The sequence below is a fragment of the Physella acuta genome, unplaced genomic scaffold, assembly GCF_028476545.2.
Source record: "Physella acuta isolate Inbredline_101_S28 unplaced genomic scaffold, ASM2847654v3 ptg001833l, whole genome shotgun sequence".
In the NCBI taxonomy this organism is placed as follows: domain Eukaryota; kingdom Metazoa; phylum Mollusca; class Gastropoda; family Physidae; genus Physella; species Physella acuta.
In genome coordinates this window covers 93,369-111,517 of record NW_026733342.1, presented here as the reverse complement: position 1 = coordinate 111,517, position 18,149 = coordinate 93,369, and the positions used below count along the sequence as shown (strand labels likewise).

The 18,149-nt window shown below is 33.0% G+C and overlaps 1 protein-coding gene across 2 annotated transcripts in view; it reads right to left on the bottom strand.

The window, feature by feature from the left end:
* Window positions 1–18,149, bottom strand: part of LOC131930738 (eIF-2-alpha kinase GCN2) — a 65,106-nt gene that overhangs the window by 34,161 nt on the left and 12,796 nt on the right. For both annotated transcript variants that reach the window (XM_059287336.1, XM_059287338.1), the window contains exons 11-18: window positions 11,193–11,303; window positions 9,382–9,534; window positions 8,566–8,630; window positions 7,459–7,570; window positions 6,427–6,527; window positions 2,990–3,111; window positions 1,527–1,687; window positions 1,022–1,155 (exon numbers count right to left, since the gene is read on the bottom strand). In XM_059287336.1, coding sequence (XP_059143319.1) covers window positions 1,022–1,155; window positions 1,527–1,687; window positions 2,990–3,111; window positions 6,427–6,527; window positions 7,459–7,570; window positions 8,566–8,630; window positions 9,382–9,534; window positions 11,193–11,303 — 959 coding nt within the window. The remainder of the gene's footprint in view (window positions 1–1,021; window positions 1,156–1,526; window positions 1,688–2,989; window positions 3,112–6,426; window positions 6,528–7,458; window positions 7,571–8,565; window positions 8,631–9,381; window positions 9,535–11,192; window positions 11,304–18,149) is intronic.

The following is an 18,149-nucleotide window of genomic DNA, read 5'->3' as shown; positions in this document are numbered from 1 at the left end:
TCAACCATGAGCTTTTTGCCGACTCGCCACGCCTCCAACACAATTAAGCGTTAAGTGTCAACTGATTATGCGCCATTTAGGCCGTTGACTCCGATTTCAGCCTGCTTTTCTTTTTGGATTTGCTTCCATAGCCTTTGTCCAACCAAGAACAATCTACAAGGCAGCAGTTGTTTAATTTTTGGAGTTGTCTCTCCTAGAAGAGTGGCTGTCCCCAGCTAACGAGCCTCATCTGCCCGAGGGTTCGAACTCGAGACTTTTCGGTTTAGCAACCATGAGCTTTTACCGACTCGATCAAGCCGACCCCTACTATCCTTTCAAATGCCGTGGTCACAGAAACAAGTGAACTTTACTTCACTTGCCCCATAGGCCTTCAGGTTTGGAAGGGAACTTTTATTTTTTTACTGTATATAATAGAAACTACTATAGAAAGTATGTATAAGATATGGGACGGTGTGGCTTAGAGCGCTAGGCTGCTAACCCGAAAGTCTTGAGTTTGAATCCGGGTTCAAGTCAGTAGACCGTCCCTAAGTCCATCCAGCTCTATTGGGTACCTAACTCACATCAGGGAAAGTTAATGCTGACCACACTTTCCCTTCATATGCAGAGGTCAAGAAACATATGAACTCTACTTAATCTGCCCAATGGATTTCTCTGTCTAAAGAGGATTCCTTACTTTTTTTTTCCTATATAATATACAATAATTTGTGTAAAAATAGATATGTAAATACAGAATTAATAAAAGCAAGTTATGTTTTTTACAATAACATGTTAGTACATACTTGGAACGTGTACATGTATATCCTATTGTAGAATCAAGTTGTGATTTTTTTCCTCCCAAGATGTTAATAAGGGCTAGAACTGAAAGCTCTATTTATAAAACTATTGCTATGATTAGGTCTAGGCATACACCTGGGTCACACAGAAACAGGGGATTCTACTTCACCTGCCCTGCTGATCGCCAGGTCCGACAGGTAACTTTCTCTTCGTTTATTTTTTTTTAATGACAATTATGTACAATCACCTGACGACATTTTCATGGTTGAGGCGAGACAGCAGCTTGACTTCCCTCTTCATCTTCTTGTTGAACATTTTACTCTTAGGGTTGAGTGGGATTCTTTTGATAGCATAAAACCTGCCGTCTAGCTTGTTCTTTACCTAGGCAAGAACAAACAAAATATTTTATTTAACAAGGGAGACAACTCGAAATTTATTGCAGAACAGAAAAATGATATTAATTCCTTGATGTTTAGAGGGTGTTAGTTTGGAAAATGAACCATATTTTTGTGGCTATAAATGTGTGGTTAAGCAATAATGATGCCAAGCCCCTATTGATTCAGCAACCCATGTGAGTAGAATTAATTCAGGAATGTCTTAAGGTGCATATTACCCTGGATTAAAATTTATATCACTTCTGGATTATTACCCCGCCACCTCACTATTACTTTACTGCTCTAAATCCTCCTTTACTCAGCACTTTGATCAACTCAAATTGGACTGACTACTGGTCAGTAGGCTACAACATTCACCTTGATGACATCACCAAATCCTCCTTTACCCAACACTTTGAGCAACTCAAATTCAGACGCAAGTCTGGAATGACCACTGGCCACTAGGCTACACAGATATTCAAATTCCTCCTCCTCCTTATTATCCGAGTTATCATCATTATTTTCATCTTCTCTTTTTGCTAAAAATAGAACACAATGCTTCATGAATATTTTTAGTGTAGAAAAAAAAAAGCTGCAGTGAAATTCAAAATTAACCAACCAAATTAACAGATAAATATAGCCAACACATTTATATATTAGTGTAGAAAATAAATCTGCAGTGAAATTCAAAATCAACCAACCGAATTAACAGATAAATATAGCCAACACATTTATATATTAGTTCAAAAACAAAGACAATATATTGTTAATTAATGCTAATTTTTTAAATAAAATAATTAATTTAATGTACAGCCATAGGGAAACAATGTTGAGGTGCTGGACTGAAAGTCTTGAGTTTGGTTCCTGGACTTAGTTTAAACCAGAGGCGTAGCGGGTGGGGGGGGGGGGGGGATGGGACATATGTCCTTAGGGGGCGCCAAAATGGGTTGGAAAAATAAATTGAAAGCTTGAGGGGGGTGCAAATTGAAAGTTTGAATGGGGGGGGGGGGGGTGAAAATTGAAATCTTGAGGGGGGGTGCAAATCAAAATCTTGAGGGAGGGGGTGCAAATCGAAAGTCTGTCCCCGGGCGCCAGGAAGGGTAGCTATGCCTCTGGTTTAAACAACTCTGTTTTGAACCTTTCCCTCTATATGCCAAGATAATAGAATTCTACCTGCTCCATAGACTGTCTTGTCCAAATAGGGTATTATTATTTTTTTTACTAAATTACAGGCTCCTTATATAGTCAGAATTGCAAGAAAATGCTAGTGAAATCATACAAAAGTAAAAATGAATTTTCCAAGACTGGAGAGCCTTGTGGCAGGTGAAGTAGAGTTCACATGTTTCTGTGCCAGTTGCATTATTAAGTGATAGTGTGGTCAGCACTATGCCCAGCCAACTTTACTTTCCCTAACTTAAAGGTACCCATCAGAGCCCGGAATCTGAACTCGAGACTTTCAGGTGGTAGAGTGTACAACTGCTAACCTTGAGTTCAGATCCTGGGATTGTACTTTGTTTAATCAACAAATCAACAAAATATTTCTCAGAACATTAAATTCAGAATATTTTTTTTTATGATACAACTATATGCGATAAACAAACACATGTCTGCTTGGGGGAAATGCCTCCAAAAATTCTACTTGCCTGCAGTAACAAAATCTCTACTTGCCTGCAGTAACAAAATCTCTACTTGCCTGCAGTAACAAAATCTCTACTTGCCTGCAGTAACAAAATATCTACTTGTCTGCAGTAACAAAATCTACTTGCCTACAGTAACAAAATCTCTACTTGCCTGCAGTAACAAAATCTCTACTTGCCTACAGTAACAAAATCTCTACTTGCCTGCAGTTAGACCTTTGCATGCTTCAGATAGAGAAACCTTCTGCGGGAGCTTCTCCTTGATGAAGGCGTGTTCAGTCAGCTGGGCTGCAGTCCATCGCACTCTCTCGTCCTTCAGCAGGCACCTGCAGCGACATTTTAAACAATCAAGTTACACACCAATAGAAACATTTTAAACAATCAAGTTACGCACCAATAGAGACATTTTAAACAATCAAGTTACACACCAATAAAAGACATTTTAAACAATCAAGTTACACAACAATAGAAACATTTTAAACAATCAAGTTACACACCAATAGAAACATTTTAAACAATCAAGTTGCACAACAATAGAAACATTTTAAACAATCAAGTTACACACCAATATAAACATTTTAAACAATCAAGTTACGCACCAATAGAGACATTTTAAACAATCAAGTTACACACCAATAGAGACATTTTAAACAATCAAGTTACACAACAATAGAAACATTTCAAACAATCAAGTTACACACCAATAGAAACATTTTAAACAATCAAGTTACACACCAATAGAAACATTTTAAACAATCAAGTTATGCACCAATAGAAACATTTTAAACAATCAAGTTACACACCAATAGAGACATTTTAAACAATCAAGTTACACACCAATAGAAACATTTTAAACAATCAAGTTACGCACCAATAGAAACATTTTAAACAATCAAGTTACACACCAATAGAGACATTTTAAACAATCAAGTTACGCACCAATAGAAACATTTTAAACAAGTTACACACCAATAGAAACATTTTAAACTCTCAAGTTATACACCAATAGAAACATTTTAAACAATCAAGTTACGCATCAATAGAAACATTTTAAACAATCAAGTTACGCGCCAATAGAAACATTTTAAACAATCAAGTTACACACCAATAGAAACATTTTAAACAATCAAGTTACACACCAATAGAAACATTTTAAACAATCAAGTTACACACCAATAGAAACATTTTAAACAATCAAGTTACACACCAATAGAAACATTTTAAACAATCAAGTTACACACCAATAGAAACATTTTAAACAATCAAGTTACGCACCAATAGAAACATTTTAAACAATCAAGTTACACACCAATAGAAACATTTTAAACAATCAAGTTACACACCAATAGAAACATTTTAAACAATCAAGTTACGCAACCAATAGAAACATTTTAAACAATCAAGTTACACACCAATAGAGACATTTTAAACAATCAAGTTACACACCAATAGAAACATTTTAAACAATCAAGTTACACACCAATAGAAACATTTTAAACAATCAAGTTACGCACCAATAGAAACATTTTAAACAATCAAGTTACGCACCAATAGAAACATTTTAAACAATCAAGTTACACACCAATAGAGACATTTTAAACAATCAAGTTACGCACCAATAGAAACATTTTAAACAAGTTACACACCAATAGAAACATTTTAAACTCTCAAGTTATACACCAATAGAAACATTTTAAACAATCAAGTTACACACCAATAGAGACATTTTAAACAATCAAGTTACACACCAATAGAAACATTTTAAACAATCTCAAGTTACGCACCAAAAGAAACATTTTATGTTACCAGCAGTCTGTTGCTTTGAAATTCTATTACATGCCAGTCACTTTTAGACTTTGCTTAGGACATTCTATAGAATGACATGTACCCTTATAGGCACAGTGTGAAATCTCCATAGTGGAGTTAAGTTTAATATTAATGTGTGAAGAAACCACAATGAACAATAGATGTTTTGAAAATGTATTTTTAATAACTAATTATCTAAAAAGGGAATAAAAATTAGATATGCCTTAAATAGAATAAATTGATATAAAATATTACTTATAATAACATTTTTTAGCAAGAAAAGTTGGAATAGATTTTTTAATGGCACATAATGTTATTTTTAAAGGAAAGGTATTTGTTATGTTGGCACTTTGTTTTGCTCATATACTTTTATACATATAGGCCCTCTTCAGGTGGGATGGAAGGAATGGTCAAGCAGTAGAGCACATGACTGCTCATCTGAATGTCTTGAGCTCAGCTCCCTTACTTGTGACTGTAGGATGCTGATTATGATCTTACTTGGGTTGTAGGTAGAAACGTAAAAGTAATTGGTTATAGCGCTGTTAACAAAATCTGTGATAATAAATAAATCTGTCATAAAAATTTATGAACTCTATCTGCCCTTCACGGTCATGTTCCTTTCTGTGAAATGAGCTATAGCAACAGATCAAAGTGGTATTTTTCATGGCCAGGAATGTCTTCAACCTAGATCTTGGTTGTATTCCTTACACTTTTTCTTTGCTAAAATCCACCACTTATCACATTCATAAAAAACTGCTTCATTCTGTCACAGAGAAGTGATTTCCATGAACAGCATGTTTTGTTGACACTGGGGATAAAAATCCATACTGTATCAATGTCCAGTTTTCTATTTTTCAGCCGGTACTTCTAGGTTGAATTTAAACTGTCATATTGCACCCCATTCTTTCCATCCTGGGCAATCTTTTTTACTCATGCATGTCAACAGATCTGTACAAGGATTGGGTCCCAGCATCTTTATCATTGGCCATTACAGTTTTCATTTAAATAATTAGTAGTTACCACAAAGACAGTATCAGCAAAATCCAAATAGATTTAACCAGACTTGTTATTTTTTAATATGTAATTAAAATAGCATGTTTTGTTTTTCCACTAGAAAGTAATTTTAATTTGTAATAAGAGAAAATAAAATAAGAAGACATGATTTTTATAAAATATACTTATATCTATATTTAGTTCAGCCATAAAATATAATAAAAGCTTTATATTATGTTTCACAAGCCGTTGTTTATTTTTGTTAACTTGAGCATTTTATTCTAAGTTGTTTCCCTTGGTTTGAAATGATTTTACACCTGAACTTAAAGGGGAGGTAACTTCGCCATTAGTTCATACACAATAACTTGTGCTTTTCTACATTGTTTTGTTTAATTAAGTCAATAAAAAACTTAACCATTATCTACAAGACACTGCACTCAAACTCAAGACTATGAGGTAACAAATCCTGCTCTCAACACTTTGAGCATACATTAGCTTCAAAATATTACATCGGATGGCTGATATTCTAGTAAAAAGACCGCCATCTACAGAGGTAAAACTCAACAACTGTTGATGATTTGTTTCAAATTTAGGTGAATCAAAAATTTACAATTAAAAATCAACATCAACTACAGATGTAGATGAGCTCTACTCCAGCCATCAATGAGATTTTCAATTCCTGAAAGATTATTGATAAGTAACAATTTAAATATTTGCTCTGTATCCTGACTAATTACGATTCAACTTAATGACATTTAAAAAAAACAAAAAAACAACAACAACAAAAACCTCATGTATGAGAAATAAAACATTATTGATTATTTTAAAGTTGCGGAACTTACTTGGTCAGGAAGTCTTGAAGGACAGATGGGAGATCAGTTGGAATTTCTGGAATGGTTTCCATTATAGGCTGCCCAAGGATAAGTGTCAACATCAACAAGCCCTGGCAACAAGTTATGAGAACAATTAACAATAGAATAAGTTACCAGGAACATAGGAACAAATCCTAAGAACATTTAGCAGCAAGAGTAGTAGCATAACAAAATAAGAGATATGAATATGCAGCAAAAAGCACTAGTCACTAGCAATACTGGAATACATCTTGATAGTATTTTGCAACAGAATAAGTTCCAGTAGCAAAAGAACTAAACATGAATATGCAGCAACCAGTACAAGTTGCCAGCAATCCATGAATAAATCCTGAGAACATTACCAAAAGAAATGAACAAATCCTGAGAATATTTAGCAACAGAATAAGTTCCAGTAGCTAAAGAACAAAACCAGAACAAGTTGCCAGAAACCAAGGAACATATCTTAAGAACATTTAGCAAGAGAATAACTTGGCAAACAGAAAAAAAGTTGCAACAAGATTTGAACACACAGCAACCAAAAGAAAACCACACTGCTACTAATATATAAAATGAAGAAAAACTAATTCTGGTAGAAAAACCTATTGAATAATAAAAACATGATGCTGGTGTTAACATGCACACAAACACCCACACCAGAGACGTAGCGACCCTTCCCGGCGCCCAGGGACAAACTTTCAATTTGGCGCCCCCTCGGTAGCAAATTTTCAATTTGCACCCCCCCCCCCCCCCCCCCCAGCCCTCAAACTGCAACAATGCAGCTAAAATGATTTGTTTTTACAACCCATTTTGGCGCCCCCTAAGGTCGGCGCCTGGGGACATATGTACCCCCCTGCCCCCCCATCGCTACGCCTCTGACCCATACACAATATATATTTGTGGGTAGCTAAAACTAACCAAACCCAAATACTAATAACACTTACCCCATGCTCAATGTGGTCACTCATATAAGTAAAAAAGAAACCACGCCACAACAATATATAACAAACAACACCAACAACTCACCAACTGATATATGTCACCTTTTTGGCCTCCCCTCCCCAGAACCATTGGTCTAACATCGGAGAACCTCACACCTGGCCTGGCCTTGTCAACAGTCTCATACAGATCACCTAGCCTAAGGGGAGAGAATTTGTACAAGTCTTGAGAGTTTTGAAAATATATTGTATATCTTTAAATGTATACACAACTATAATGAAAAAAAAATACACAAGTAGTACTGGTTCATTTGTATAATATTTTTTAGCGCAATTTCCATTCTGGAGAATTGCGTTTATTAACGCGTCATTTCTGGGAATGGATGGATGGATGGATGAATGAATGTATGGATGAATGTGTGTCCGGGCTTTAAGTCGTATCTCCTCCTCAACGAAGCAATATCGATGACTAGTTCCAAAAGAAATTATGTTAAGCAAGTTACGAGAATGAGCATAGGCCATAAAAATTCCGGGTTTCTTTCATGTATTTCCCGGAAAAGCCAAAAAAACTCGAAAAAATGCAGTTTTTGGCCCATATCTCGGCAACCAGACCACTTAGCGACTTGAAACATGTACCAATCGATTCCTGCCATAATTTAGAACAATATTGCCGAAGAAAGTTTTCAATAATATCCTCTCGTTTGGTCACAAATTTTAAAATTACAAAAACACCTACAAACCGATCGTTCTTCTAGCTTGAACGCATCCCAGCATTATACGTCAGAGCTATTTTTAGATAACATAAGGAAATTGCGCATAAATGTCACTAGACTTTTTTAATTAACTTGTTTATTTTAATATTTCTTTTTTATAAATCCAATTTTTTTTTTAATAAATCCAATAAATTTAGGAATGTAGAAATAGTACAATCAAATCATAAAAAAAGAAGAAAAACCAAACAGCTACTTTGCACTTAGTGATTGTTTTTTATACTTTTGACCACACACCATTTTTATGTTGATTATATAAGTAACAAGTTGAAAATAAAATGTGACATTTTAAAATGTAGCACACAATATGTGTGTAAACATGAACGTATCACAAGAATGTGTACATATTTGTACTATTCTCAAGAATGAATGTTTAAATTAAATGAGTATTAATTGATCTTATAACCAGAAATATTTTTACGTACCTTTTATCTATACTATAATCACCTAGTCGAACCTTCCCACTGCTGTCTATGAATATACTTGATGCCTGAAAATAAAATTTTTATACATGAAACCTGAAGCATCTTTCAAACTGTGGGACACAGTGGCCTAGCAGTAAAGAGCTATACTGCTAACCTGAAACTCTCGAGTCAAATCCAGGTTTAAGTCAGTAAAATGTCCCTGAGTCCACCCAGCTATGATGGGCACCAAACTCAGGTTAGAAAAAAAAACAAGGTGGCTGAACATAGAGCTGACCTCACTATCCCATCATATGCCGGGGTCTCTGAAGCAAATGAACTCTACTTCATCTGCTCCATGTTTCTTGGACACAAAAGGGAAAAGATGATGATCTTTGAAATTGGTAATGAAAACACACGATGTCAAATAAATCTAAAATGAAAATTAAATTAATTGTAAAATGCTTTTTTGGACACAGTTTCAAACCCAAAAGCCTCCAGTTAGGTGCCTGTAAATGATATCCTGATTCTAACCAGCTGTGATGTGTACCCAATGCATAGTTAGGGAAAGTAAAGATAACTGGACATTTAACTTAACACACTCTGCCTTCACATTCCATCATTACCAAGAATGTGACAATACTAACATCAGCTTACAAAAGTGGCCAACAACATTCACTACTTTAAAATGTAAGGATGACTAAATTTTACATTCCATCATGTCCAAGAACGTGACAATGCTTACATAAGCTTACTAAAGTGGCCAACAACATTCACTACTTTTGTAAAGATGACTAAATTTTTTAGAAAAATCTCTCTAGTCAGATCAATGTGACTCACCCTGAGATTCTTGTGTACAATAGAATTTCTATGTAAATACTGTAGTGCTTGCAGGAGTTCTGCTGTGTAGACCTTTAGCATCTCCAATGGTAACGCATTGCCATGATGGGAGTAAACAGCTAGATTTGTTCCCCCTGAATACTCCATCAAAACCTGTATGTGACAAATGTAAGGGATGGAATCACACAGTTTAAAGAGGGAAAAAAAATGATTATCTAGGTTTGAGTTGCATCCCTTGATGGCTCACATCATAGCTGGCAGTTTGTTTATAACAAATGTTTCTAGATACATTATGTATGGAACATATGACAAATTAAGTAAGAGGAGAACAGATTAAGTCTGTGTACTAGAACAGATTAAGTCTGTGTACTAGAACAGATTAAGTCTGTGTACTAGAACAGATTAAGTCTGTGTACTAGAACAGATTAAGTCTGGGTATTAGAACAGATTAAGTATCTGTACTAGAACAGATTAAATCTGTGTACTAGAACAGATTAAATCTGTGTACTAAAACAGATTAAATCTGTTTACTAGAACAGATTAAATCTGTCTACTAGAACAGATTAAATCTGTGTACTAGAACAGATTAAATCTGTGTACTAGAACGGATTAAATCTGTGTACTAAAACAGATTAAGTCTATACTAGAACAGATTAGGTCTGTACTAGAACAGATTAAATCTGTGTACTAGAACAGATTAAATCTGTGTACTAGAACAGATTAAATCTGTGTACTAGAACAGATTAAATCTGTGTACTAGAACAGATTAAATCTGTGTACTAGAACAGATTAAATCTGTGTACTAAAACAGATTAAGTCTATACTAGAACAGATTAAATCTGTACTAGAACAGATTAAGTCTGTGTACTAGAACAGATTAAGTCTGTGTACTAGAACAGATTAAATCTGTGTACTAGAACAGATTAAATCTGTGTACTAGAACAGATTAAATCTGTGTACTAGAACAGATTAAATCTGTGTACTAAAACAGATTAAGTCTATACTAGAACAGATTAAATCTGTACTAGAACAGATTAAGTCTGTACTAGAACAGATTAAATCTGTACTAGAACAGATTAAGTCTGTACTAGAACAGATTAAGTCTGTGTACTAGAACAGATTAAATCTGTGTACTAGAACAGATTAAATCTGTGTACTAGAACAGATTAAATCTGTGTACTAGAACAGATTAAATCTGTGTACTAAAACAGATTAAGTCTATACTAGAACAGATTAAATCTGTACTAGAACAGATTAAGTCTGTACTAGAACAGATTAAATCTGTGTACTAGAACAGATTAAGTCTGTACTAGAACAGATTAAATCTGTACTAGAACAGATTAAATCTGTGTACTAAAACAGATTAAGTCTATACTAGAACAGATTAAATCTGTACTAGAACAGATTAAGTCTATACTAGAACAGATTAAGTCTGTGTACTAGAACAGATTAAATCTGTACTAGAACAGATTAAGTCTGTACTAGAACAGATTAAATCTGTACTAGAACAGATTAAATCTGTGTACTAAAACAGATTAAGTCTATACTAGAACAGATTAAATCTGTACTAGAACAGATTAAGTCTATACTAGAACAGATTAAGTCTGTGTACTAGAACAGATTAAATCTGTACTAGAACAGATTAAGTCTGTACTAGAACAGATTAAATCTGTACTAGAACAGATTAAATCTGTGTACTAAAACAGATTAAGTCTATACTAGAACAGATTAAATCTGTACTAGAACAGATTAAGTCTATACTAGAACAGATTAAGTCTGTGTACTAGAACAGATTAAATCTGTACACTTACATGTACTGTGATTTTACCAGGCTGATACTGATGTCTCCAGCCCAGGTAATGAATGAGATTTGTGTGACTTAACCTCAGTAAAGCTATAAGTTCTTGTTCAATGCTCAATACCTGAAATATTTAATGAATGAGATTTGTGTGACTTAACCTCAGTAAAGCTATAAGTTCTTGTTCAATGCTCAATACCTGAAATATTTAATGAATGAGATTTGTGTGACTTAACCTCAGTAAAGCTATAAGTTCTTGTTCAATGCTCAATACCTGAAATATTTAATGAATGAGATTTGTGTGACTTAACCTCAGTAAAGCTATAAGTTCTTGTTCAATGCTCAATACCTGAAATATTTAATGAATGAGATTTGTGTGACTTAACCTCAGTAAAGCTATAAGTTCTTGTTCAATGCTCAATACCTGAAATATTTAATGAATGAGATTTGTGTGACTTAACCTCAGTAAAGCTATAAGTTCTTGTTCAATGCTCAATACCTGAAATATTTAATGAATGAGATTTGTGTGACTTAACCTCAGTAAAGCTATAAGTTCTTGTTCAATGCTCAATACCTGAAATATTTAATGAATGAGATTTGTGTGACTTAACCTCAGTAAAGCTATAAGTTCTTGTTCAATGCTCAATACCTGAAATATTTAATGAATGAGATTTGTGTGACTTAACCTCAGTAAAGCTATAAGTTCTTGTTCAATGCTCAATACCTGAAATATTTAATGAATGAGATTTGTGTGACTTAACCTCAGTAAAGCTATAAGTTCTTGTTCAATGCTCAATACCTGAAATATTTAATGAATGAGATTTGTGTGACTTAACCTCAGTAAAGTTATAAGTTCTTGTTCAATGCTCAATACCTGAAATATTTAATGAATGAGATTTGTGTGACTTAACCTCAGTAAAGCTATAAGTTCTTGTTCAATGCTCAATACCTGAAATATTTAATGAATGAGATTTGTGTGACTTAACCTTAGTAAAGCTATAAGTTCTTGTTCAATGCTCAATACCTGAAATATTTAATGAATGAGATTTGTGTGACTTAACCTCAGTAAAGCTATAAGTTCTTGTTCAATGCTCAATACCTGAAATATTTAATGAATGAGATTTGTGTGACTTAACCTCAGTAAAGCTATAAGTTCTTGTTCAATGCTCAATACCTGAAATATTTAATGAATGAGATTTGTGTGACTTAACCTCAGTAAAGCTATAAGTTCTTGTTCAATGCTCAATACCTGAAATATTTAATGAATGAGATTTGTGTGACTTAACCTCAGTAAAGCTATAAGTTCTTGTTCAATGCTCAATACCTGAAATATTTAATGAATGAGATTTGTGTGACTTAACCTCAGTAAAGCTATAAGTTCTTGTTCAATGCTCAATACCTGAAATATTTAATGAATGAGATTTGTGTGACTTAACCTCAGTAAAGCTATAAGTTCTTGTTCAATGCTCAATACCTGAAATATTTAATGAATGAGATTTGTGTGACTTAACCTCAGTAAAGCTATAAGTTCTTGTTCAATGCTCAATACCTGAAATATTTAATGAATGAGATTTGTGTGACTTAACCTCAGTAAAGCTATAAGTTCTTGTTCAATGCTCAATACCTGAAATATTTAATGAATGAGATTTGTGTGACTTAACCTCAGTAAAGCTATAAGTTCTTGTTCAATGCTCAATACCTGAAATATTTAATGAATGAGATTTGTGTGACTTAACCTCAGTAAAGCTATAAGTTCTTGTTCAATGCTCAATACCTGAAATATTTAATGAATGAGATTTGTGTGACTTAACCTCAGTAAAGCTATAAGTTCTTGTTCAATGCTCAATACCTGAAATATTTAATGAATGAGATTTGTGTGACTTAACCTCAGTAAAGCTATAAGTTCTTGTTCAATGCTCAATACCTGAAATATTTAATGAATGAGATTTGTGTGACTTAACCTCAGTAAAGCTATAAGTTCTTGTTCAATGCTCAATACCTGAAATATTTAATGAATGAGATTTGTGTGACTTAACCTCAGTAAAGCTATAAGTTCTTGTTCAATGCTCAATACCTGAAATATTTAATGAATGAGATTTGTGTGACTTAACCTCAGTAAAGCTATAAGTTCTTGTTCAATGCTCAATACCTGAAATATTTAATGAATGAGATTTGTGTGACTTAACCTCAGTAAAGTTATAAGTTCTTGTTCAATGCTCAATACCTGAAATATTTAATGAATGAGATTTGTGTGACTTAACCTCAGTAAAGCTATAAGTTCTTGTTCAATGCTCAATACCTGAAATATTTAATGAATGAGATTTGTGTGACTTAACCTTAGTAAAGCTATAAGTTCTTGTTCAATGCTCAATACCTGAAATATTTAATGAATGAGATTTGTGTGACTTAACCTCAGTAAAGCTATAAGTTCTTGTTCAATGCTCAATACCTGAAATATTTAATGAATGAGATTTGTGTGACTTAACCTCAGTAAAGCTATAAGTTCTTGTTCAATGCTCAATACCTGAAATATTTAATGAATGAGATTTGTGTGACTTAACCTCAGTAAAGCTATAAGTTCTTGTTCAATGCTCAATACCTGAAATATTTAATGAATGAGATTTGTGTGACTTAACCTCAGTAAAGCTATAAGTTCTTGTTCAATGCTCAATACCTGAAATATTTAATGAATGAGATTTGTGTGACTTAACCTCAGTAAAGCTATAAGTTCTTGTTCAATGCTCAATACCTGAAATATTTAATGAATGAGATTTGTGTGACTTAACCTCAGTAAAGCTATAAGTTCTTGTTCAATGCTCAATACCTGAAATATTTAATGAATGAGATTTGTGTGACTTAACCTCAGTAAAGCTATTAGTTCTTGTTCAATGCTCAATACCTGAAATATTTAATGAATGAGATTTGTGTGACTTAACCTCAGTAAAGCTATTAGTTCTTGTTCAATGCTCAATACCTGAAATATTTAATGAATGAGATTTGTGTGACTTAACCTCAGTAAAGCTATAAGTTCTTGTTCAATGCTCAATACCTGAAATATTTAATGAATGAAATTTGTGCGACTTAACCTCAGTAAAGCTATAAGTTCTTGTTCAATGCTCAATACCTGAAATATTTAATGAATGAGATTTGTGTGACTTAACCTCAGTAAAGCTATAAGTTCTTGTTCAATGCTCAATACCTGAAATATTTAATGAATGAGATTTGTGTGACTTAACCTCAGTAAAGCTATAAGTTCTTGTTCAATGCTCAATACCTGAAATATTTAATGAATGAGATTTGTGTGACTTAACCTCAGTAAAGCTATAAGTTCTTGTTCAATGCTCAATACCTGAAATATTTAATGAATGAGATTTGTGTGACTTAACCTCAGTAAAGCTATAAGTTCTTGTTCAATGCTCAATACCTGAAATATTTAATGAATGAGATTTGTGTGACTTAACCTCAGTAAAGCTATTAGTTCTTGTTCAATGCTCAATACCTGAAATATTTAATGAATGAGATTTGTGTGACTTAACCTCAGTAAAGCTATTAGTTCTTGTTCAATGCTCAATACCTGAAATATTTAATGAATGAGATTTGTGTGACTTAACCTCAGTAAAGCTATAAGTTCTTGTTCAATGCTCAATACCTGAAATATTTAATGAATGAGATTTGTGCGACTTAACCTCAGTAAAGCTATAAGTTCTTGTTCAATGCTCAATACCTGAAATATTTAATGAATGAGATTTGTGTGACTTAACCTCAGTAAAGCTATAAGTTCTTGTTCAATGCTCAATACCTGAAATATTTAATGAATGAGATTTGTGTGACTTAACCTCAGTAAAGCTATAAGTTCTTGTTCAATGCTCAATACCTGAAATATTTAATGAATGAGATTTGTGTGACTTAACCTCAGTAAAGCTATAAGTTCTTGTTCAATGCTCAATACCTGAAATATTTAATGAATGAGATTTGTGTGACTTAACCTCAGTAAAGCTATAAGTTCTTGTTCAATGCTCAATACCTGAAATATTTAATGAATGAGATTTGTGTGACTTAACCTCAGTAAAGCTATAAGTTCTTGTTCAATGCTCAATACCTGAAATATTTAATGAATGAGATTTGTGTGACTTAACCTCAGTAAAGCTATAAGTTCTTGTTCAATGCTCAATACCTGAAATATTTAATGAATGAGATTTGTGTGACTTAACCTCAGTAAAGCTATAAGTTCTTGTTCAATGCTCAATACCTGAAATATTTAATGAATGAGATTTGTGTGACTTAACCTCAGTAAAGCTATAAGTTCTTGTTCAATGCTCAATACCTGAAATATTTAATGAATGAGATTTGTGTGACTTAACCTCAGTAAAGCTATAAGTTCTTGTTCAATGCTCAATACCTGAAATATTTAATGAATGAGATTTGTGTGACTTAACCTCAGTAAAGCTATAAGTTCTTGTTCAATGCTCAATACCTGAAATATTTAATGAATGAGATTTGTGTGACTTAACCTCAGTAAAGCTATAAGTTCTTGTTCAATGCTCAATACCTGAAATATTTAATGAATGAGATTTGTGTGACTTAACCTCAGTAAAGCTATTAGTTCTTGTTCAATGCTCAATACCTGAAATATTTAATGAATGAGATTTGTGTGACTTAACCTCAGTAAAGCTATTAGTTCTTGTTCAATGCTCAATACCTGAAATATTTAATGAATGAGATTTGTGTGACTTAACCTCAGTAAAGCTATAAGTTCTTGTTCAATGCTCAATACCTGAAATATTTAATGAATGAGAATTTGTGCGACTTAACCTCAGTAAAGCTATAAGTTCTTGTTCAATGCTCAATACCTGAAATATTTAATGAATGAGATTTGTGTGACTTAACCTCAGTAAAGCTATAAGTTCTTGTTCAATGCTCAATACCTGAAATATTTAATGAATGAGATTTGTGTGACTTAACCTCAGTAAAGCTATAAGTTCTTGTTCAATGCTCAATACCTGAAATATTTAATGAATGAGATTTGTGTGACTTAACCTCAGTAAAGCTATAAGTTCTTGTTCAATGCTCAATACCTGAAATATTTAATGAATGAGATTTGTGTGACTTAACCTTAGTAAAGCTATAAGTTCTTGTTCAATGCTCAATACCTGAAATATTTAATGAATGAGATTTGTGTGACTTAACCTCAGTAAAGCTATAAGTTCTTGTTCAATGCTCAATACCTGAAATATTTAATGAATGAGATTTGTGTGACTTAACCTCAGTAAAGCTATAAGTTCTTGTTCAATGCTCAATACCTGAAATATTTAATGAATGAGATTTGTGTGACTTAACCTCAGTAAAGCTATAAGTTCTTGTTCAATGCTCAATACCTGAAATATTTAATGAATGAGATTTGTGTGACTTAACCTCAGTAAAGCTATAAGTTCTTGTTCAATGCTCAATACCTGAAATATTTAATGAATGAGATTTGTGTGACTTAACCTCAGTAAAGTTATAAGTTCTTGTTCAATGCTCAATACCTGAAATATTTAATGAATGAGATTTGTGTGACTTAACCTCAGTAAAGCTATAAGTTCTTGTTCAATGCTCAATACCTGAAATATTTAATGAATGAGATTTGTGTGACTTAACCTTAGTAAAGCTATAAGTTCTTGTTCAATGCTCAATACCTGAAATATTTAATGAATGAGATTTGTGTGACTTAACCTCAGTAAAGCTATAAGTTCTTGTTCAATGCTCAATACCTGAAATATTTAATGAATGAGATTTGTGTGACTTAACCTCAGTAAAGCTATAAGTTCTTGTTCAATGCTCAATACCTGAAATATTTAATGAATGAGATTTGTGTGACTTAACCTCAGTAAAGCTATAAGTTCTTGTTCAATGCTCAATACCTGAAATATTTAATGAATGAGATTTGTGTGACTTAACCTCAGTAAAGCTATAAGTTCTTGTTCAATGCTCAATACCTGAAATATTTAATGAATGAGATTTGTGTGACTTAACCTCAGTAAAGCTATAAGTTCTTGTTCAATGCTCAATACCTGAAATATTTAATGAATGAGATTTGTGTGACTTAACCTCAGTAAAGCTATAAGTTCTTGTTCAATGCTCAATACCTGAAATATTTAATGAATGAGATTTGTGTGACTTAACCTCAGTAAAGCTATTAGTTCTTGTTCAATGCTCAATACCTGAAATATTTAATGAATGAGATTTGTGTGACTTAACCTCAGTAAAGCTATTAGTTCTTGTTCAATGCTCAATACCTGAAATATTTAATGAATGAGATTTGTGTGACTTAACCTCAGTAAAGCTATAAGTTCTTGTTCAATGCTCAATACCTGAAATATTTAATGAATGAGATTTGTGTGACTTAACCTCAGTAAAGCTATTAGTTCTTGTTCAATGCTCAATACCTGAAATATTTAATGAATGAGATTTGTGTGACTTAACCTCAGTAAAGCTATTAGTTCTTGTTCAATGCTCAATACCTGAAATATTTAATGAATGAGATTTGTGTGACTTAACCTCAGTAAAGCTATAAGTTCTTGTTCAATGCTCAATACCTGAAATATTTAATGAATGAGATTTGTGTGACTTAACCTCAGTAAAGCTATTAGTTCTTGTTCAATGCTCAATACCTGAAATATTTAATGAATGAGATTTGTGTGACTTAACCTCAGTAAAGCTATAAGTTCTTGTTCAATGCTCAATACCTGAAATATTTAATGAATGAGATTTGTGTGACTTAACCTCAGTAAAGCTATAAGTTCTTGTTCAATGCTCAATACCTGAAATATTTAATGAATGAGATTTGTGTGACTTAACCTCAGTAAAGCTATTAGTTCTTGTTCAATGCTCAATACCTGAAATATTTAATGAATGAGATTTGTGTGACTTAACCTCAGTAAAGCTATTAGTTCTTGTTCAATGCTCAATACCTGAAATATTTAATGAATGA